The sequence below is a fragment of the Clarias gariepinus genome, chromosome 9 (genome assembly GCF_024256425.1).
Source record: "Clarias gariepinus isolate MV-2021 ecotype Netherlands chromosome 9, CGAR_prim_01v2, whole genome shotgun sequence".
In the NCBI taxonomy this organism is placed as follows: domain Eukaryota; kingdom Metazoa; phylum Chordata; class Actinopteri; order Siluriformes; family Clariidae; genus Clarias; species Clarias gariepinus.
Genome location: NC_071108.1, coordinates 30,440,437 through 30,446,742, shown reverse-complemented (window position 1 = coordinate 30,446,742; position 6,306 = coordinate 30,440,437). Strand labels below are relative to the sequence as shown.

At 40.6% G+C, this 6,306-nt stretch overlaps 1 protein-coding gene across 1 annotated transcript; it reads right to left on the bottom strand.

Moving 5' to 3' along the window:
• Positions 1-1,489: 1,489 nt before the first annotated feature.
• npy8br (neuropeptide Y receptor Y8b) lies at positions 1,490-2,964 on the bottom strand. Its single transcript, XM_053504273.1, has one exon. It carries the CDS (start codon positions 2,915-2,917, stop codon positions 1,796-1,798), a length of 1,122 nt encoding a protein of 373 aa, XP_053360248.1. The 5' UTR covers positions 2,918-2,964; the 3' UTR covers positions 1,490-1,795.
• Positions 2,965-6,306: the final 3,342 nt, after the last annotated feature.

The window sequence follows — 6,306 nt, the reverse complement described above, 5'->3', positions numbered from 1 at the left end:
CTGACTGGTTGGTACAGTAGCTAGCTCGTTAGTGTAACTAGCTAACATTCCTCTCCCTCAGAGCACTCGAACTCCTGCTCTATTACTACAACACCCAGTGTGACTATCCAAGTGACGAACAAATCAGATTCAGCCAATTTGAACACTCTGGATTTAGTAAATAAGTAAGGGCTTTTACTATTTTACTATCTTACAGTATCACTAAGAGCTATTTTATGTATGAGTACCAAATGTTATAACAACATTAACAATCATTCTATATTTATCAAAAAATATTTAAATTCCAGCTTAACGGCATGTTTCGCTATTTACAATTTAGCTTCTGCTTTGACCTGGTGACTATTCTGTGTATGATAGTAGTTCATCATACTGTCCAAAGTAAAAGAGGTGGAGCAGATTTAAAGAGAATTAATATAGTTATGAAAAAAAATTGCTTATGTTTACATTCACATTTTTTAAAATTACAGTGCTACCTCGGCATACGAACTTAAGAGATTTCGCCTTAAGAACGTAAATTTAGCAAAAAATCTTCCTCGACATACAAAGCAATTTTCGGCATATGAGCGATCAAACCAAGTGGTCGAAGCGAAGTTGCGCGTACGTCCGGGAGCCATTTAAAACCAGTTTGCGTCAGTGGAAAACCAAGTGAAGCTAGTTTACGTATTTTTTTGTGTTTTTTTTTGCAAGATTTAGTGAATGCATCCCAAGAATGCTAGCAACGACGGTCCATTTTTAAGAGGAATCCTAAATTAAGGTTGAAGTTTAATTTTTATTTATTTCATATTTGACTTAATTTCCATGTCTTTTCTAAATATTTTGATTGTTTTAGATGCAAAAATATGATTGTAGTGTTGAAAATTGGTGATATTGGTAATATATTTGGGTGGAAGGAACAAATTACCTGAATTTACAATATTTCCTATGAGAAAATTCGCTTCGCAATAAGAAAATTCGCCTTCGAAATGGATTTAATCCGTATGCTGAGGTACCACTGTATTTGACAACACTGTGTTGATAATCTTCACATGAAGTCTTACATACTGGAAAGGCGCATCTAAAATCATTTTGCAAGCTGCTTTGTTTACCTGACTTAATGCAGAGAACTTTGTTTTTCTGTATAGCCCCAACCTGTAGCCTAACACTGTCACTTGCCGGTCAAGTAAAACCAACGCGGCATGTTATTATTCACAACTTGTCAAATTCAGTGCGCGAGTTGTCTTTCCAATGTTACCACATCCTCTTCCTTGGTCCTTTAAATTCCAATGAATGTCATGAACGTGTTTTCCTTTCCTTTTTCCTGGTAATGTAACCGTCTTCAGATGGCGGTTGTGTTTCCAGGAGTCCCTCCTCCAAGACAGAGGATGAGCCCTGGCATATTATATTTCTCAACATTTAAAACATAGTATTTTTTTATGTATAGTACTCTACCTTGTGACTAGCATTGACTTTTAAGGCCTTTATGTACTTTTTAAGCAATACGAAAGTTAGAGAGTGCTTTGTCATTTAGTCAAGAAAACAAACCTCAGTATTCACACAGTCCCCTCCAATCATAAGGATACATTCTTTGAACATGAGGTCCCATCACAAATAACATTGGTTTGCTACCAATCATCTTCAAATCGGTGCCAAAAGTTTGCGGATGATGATCTATGAGCCGTGTTCAGCAATGCAATCCAATTCATAGATATATGGAAGCAGTCTTGTTTTTCAAAGTATAGCTGAGCAAATATGGGCATGCGCTTAAGCCGACAACTGTTACTCAGTCTAATGAACATGTAGACTATGAGGTGCTTATTTACAAGACCTCCTTTTCCAGCTGTTGTGGTGAGATGGCGACACTCTCAGAGAAATTGCTGACAACAGAGGCTTTCGTCCCATCGGTGCTGACGGTGGACAGTGGAAAACTTTCATAGTTCAGAGGAACCCCTGAGCACCGGCACTGATACAGCAGTGACTTCAGCTCCTTCTGGAAATTGTTGTTGAGAAAGCCGTAGATGATGGGGTTGACGCATGTGGAAGCCATAGCAGTGAGGTGACACACGGAAAAGACAGCGTCGTGACACCACGTTAAGACGTTGTGGTTCCAGTCGAAAATGGTGTTAAATACATTCAGCGGCAACCAGCAGAGGGCGAACAGGGCCACGATGGAGGCTAGCATGGCGTTGATCCGCTTGGAGTGTTTTGCATTGCGTTGACGTGCATCCCTTGTCCTCTCGATAATGTCTTTGCGTTGACTGAGGCGGAGAAAAATGCGGAAGTAGCAGACGCTGATGATTGTAAGAGGCAGGCAGTATTGAAACACCAGCATCGATGTAGTGTACGATAACCGGCTCTCATTTGATGGCCACTCTTCCATGCAGACCAGGTGGGCGTCAGAGGGATTCGTTGGAAAGGTGAGGTTTTGTGAACTGAAGTCCTCCACAACTGTGAAAGAAAAGAAGGGCAGCGAGATGAAGCACCCCATAATCCAGGTGACGGCCACAGCAAGGTACGAGTGTCCAAGCACTGGCTTCCAACCAGTGGGATGGATGATGAGCTGATGCCTCTCCAGAGTGATCAGCACCAAGGTGTAGATGGAGACTGTGATGGACAAACACTGGGCAAACGAAGTCAATTTACATAGACCCACTCCTAGAATCCATCTGTCCATCAGGGTGTAGATAATGGTAGAGGGGAGACATATAAGGCACATGAGGATGTCAGAAAAGGAAAGGTTGACGATGAAGATGTTAGTCACGTTGCGCATCTCCTTCTGCCGCAGGATAACCAGGACAAGGCAGGTGTTTCCCACCAGGCCGACAGCCAGCATGGTGCTGTAGGCCATGATCAGGAAGGTGGTGCCACCCAACGAGAGTGGGCAAGAATCCTCCCATCCTCGCCCGAGGTGTGTGCTGTTGATAAGATGAAAGCTTTCCATCCCCAACTGTTTCTCCACACCAAAGGTGCTGCTTCGAGTCAAATACCAAACACTATACGCAGTTTGTGTTTTTGAGATCTAATGTACTTTTAGTTCCCAAGATGTCTCATTTTAAAGTCCTTCAAGGAACACTGGTGCAATCTGGAATAAAAGAAAAGATTATTAGCTTGTGCAGCAAAAGATGATCTATGACATGATTAAAGTGTGAGGTCTCACTAACAGAGGAAGTCAGACAGGGACAGGAGGTGTAAAGGTCATTAACTACAGTAGATCTGGAAACTTGAAATACAACAGAATTGGCCAAGAGCACTGGCTTGATTTCATGCAATTTTTGAGAGGATTGGAACTAAACAGATGTGTGTCTATAAGAAAACGATTTGGTAGTGAGAGAAATGAGAAAAAATTAGAAAAAGGTGATATGATATGATGTGATGAGTCCAGACTGACCCTATTCCAGAGTGATGTGCGTGTCAGGGTAAGATGGGAAGTACATGAACCGATGCACCCATCACGCATAGTGTCCACTGTACAAGCCCCTCGAGGGCGTTATGACCTGGGTTTGCTTCAGTTGGTTAGGTCTTGGCTCAGTAATGTTATAGGGCAATAAAATGAAGTCAGCTGACGACCTGAATGTACTGAATGACCAGATTATCAGACCTATGGAGTTTGGTTCCTGATGGCACAGGGAAGGGAAAACTTATCAAGCTCAAATTAAGAAAGAGTGGTTCTGGGACACGAGGAATGATTTTCAAATGTTAACTGGCCACCACTGAGTCTTGACCTTAACTCCATTTAAAGTCGTGTGCTGGAGAAGCCTTTACGTCAAGCCTTTAGGTTCTAATCTCCTGTCATTAATACAGGTTCTGTGTGGAAATATAGTACATCCTATCAAGGTTGTAAAAATGGGAATAAATACAGTGGTAATCAATATTTGGACTACAGAGGTTCCTAGATGTATTATTGGTTGGATGGATGGATGGATGGTTGTGGGGTTGCTAAAAGTTGTTGAAACAATGCCACAAATGATCAGACGATTTGTGCTGTAATCAAAGCTAAAAGCTGTCCAATGGTATAGTAGAGCACAACTTTTTGGGGGACCAGACAGTGGAAAAAAAATTTTCTTCAATTTCCTCAACATCATGAAATGAACTTGACAGAATAGCACCTTCTTATGATTATCCGTCTCCAAACACTTGACAAGAGTGACAGTTATCATCATTTAAACTCTCCTTTGCATCAGATGGATGTCCAATATCATTATTAACTTTCTTTCAAACATACCCATAAATTAAGAAAAACACACTCTCTTGCAGACAGCTTAGAGAAAGGCGATAATTTATAAATTCAGTAACAAAACTAAATACTGGATGCTGAGATTTTAAAGATACCTGGATACATACACTTTACAGTATGTTACTAAGACACTGCTCTTTTAATAAATTAAATTGGTTGATAAACACCTTACCTTCCTGATCCTTCAACAGAATTGACAACTTTTATTTTATCCTCAACATGGTTTTAAAAAAACTTTAATGAACACCATGCAATCTGAGTATTTTATTTTTTTCCCCCCGAAAAGTGCACACAGTTGGGAAGGTTTTTTTTTGTGGTAGCAGGGAAATCTACGAGCCGGAGGGTTTCTCATAAAAATTTTAAATATTCCAAAAATAGGATTTCAATGGATTTTGTGAGAGTTAACCGTCATAAACAAAATTGCCCTGGCCGTATCCCTGAAACATATCTCATAATACAGTAATACATTTAGTACCTAATGGTGCTTATTGAAACAAGAATCTGAAAATATACAGTACATAAATCACCCATAATGCAACTTAATAGCTGATTTGAGGTGACTGGTCATCATATGATTTCATGATGGTTTACAGTTATAAATCTCAGGAACATATCGCATGATACACATAACTTGTCATTGTTCAAGTTTTTTTTTTTTTTAAACTGACCATGTTGTCAGGGCGGCATGGCGGCTTAGTGGTTAGCACTGTTGCCTGGCACATCCAGGGTCCGGGTTCGATTTCCACCCTGGGGTGGGAATGTTTGCATGTTTTCCCCGTGCTTGGTGGACTTCCTTCAAGTACTCCAGTTTCCTCCCACAGTCTAAAGATGCAGGTTAATTGGCGTTCCCAAATTAGTTGAAGTGTGTATGTGTGCGATTTCTGTGACAGATTGGCACCCTATCCAGGGTGTACCCCCCCTCGTGCCCTAAGTATCCTGGGATAGGCTCCAGGCCCGTTGTGACCCTGAAGACTGGATAAAGCAGTATAGACAATGAAAACATGTTGTGAGATTGCAGTAAAGACTCCGAAGCGCTTGCCAGGAAAGTTGTGTACTGTATGCATTGCCTATCTAGTACTCTAAGAGTACCTATTCAAAGACTCCTATGTAATTTTTCCCAGTACTGGGCTGGCTCTTTATGGCTTCTTTTTACAGTCCAAAATTACTTACCATATTACCAATCATAGTGTAGTCATAAAGGGATATGTTTATAGTGCAGGCAGTGTTATTCTATGTTTTATTATTACAACCTCAGAAAGAGAACTGTCCAATGAATGTAGCGCTGTTAGAAAACTCAACTTTGCTCTTTTTCCGGTTTCACTGCTATATTCTTCTTGTTCTTTCAAATTGTACAGATATGGTAAAGGAAAGAACATAATAGGTAAAATTATTACGCGCCTTCTTGAGTCATAAGCAGAGAGTCGCAACAGAGTTGCACAAAAGGACACTAAATGTGATTTGCAACTCAATGTAGTTTCATATTCGTCACCCCATCAAGTATTCAACTGGGAGAAATAGCAATGCGTCTTTTTCTCAGCCACAGCCTTTCTTGTTGATACTAGACTCTTTCAATCTCAGTTTTTATGCCAGACATTTGATTAAAGAATCAGAAACTGATTATCACAGTTGGCATGCTGAAAATTAGTTAGTATAACCTCACAGGCGTGAGATTGTTCCCACTTGTAAAGAAACCACCCACCATTCAGTACTCCAACTAGTGCTGCACGATTAATTAAAAATCGAAAATGTAATACAAACCCATACAATTATGTAATCACAAAAGATTTATTAAACATAACATTTTTGTTATTTTGGCCCATCCATGTGGACCCCGGAGGTGCAAGACAACAATGCTCACCACTAAGCCATTTGCCCACTCACTCACCGTCTATACCACTTTATCCTGTATTCAGAGTCGCGGAGAGCCTGGAGCCTTTCCCAGGAGTCTTACAGGGCCTAAGGCAGGGTACACCCTGGACAGAGCATCAAGCCATCACAGGGCACACATACTGTATACACCCACTCATTCTCACACTATTTGGAAACGCCAATTAGCCTAATCTGCATTTCTTTGAAGTGTGGGAGGAAACCCAGCA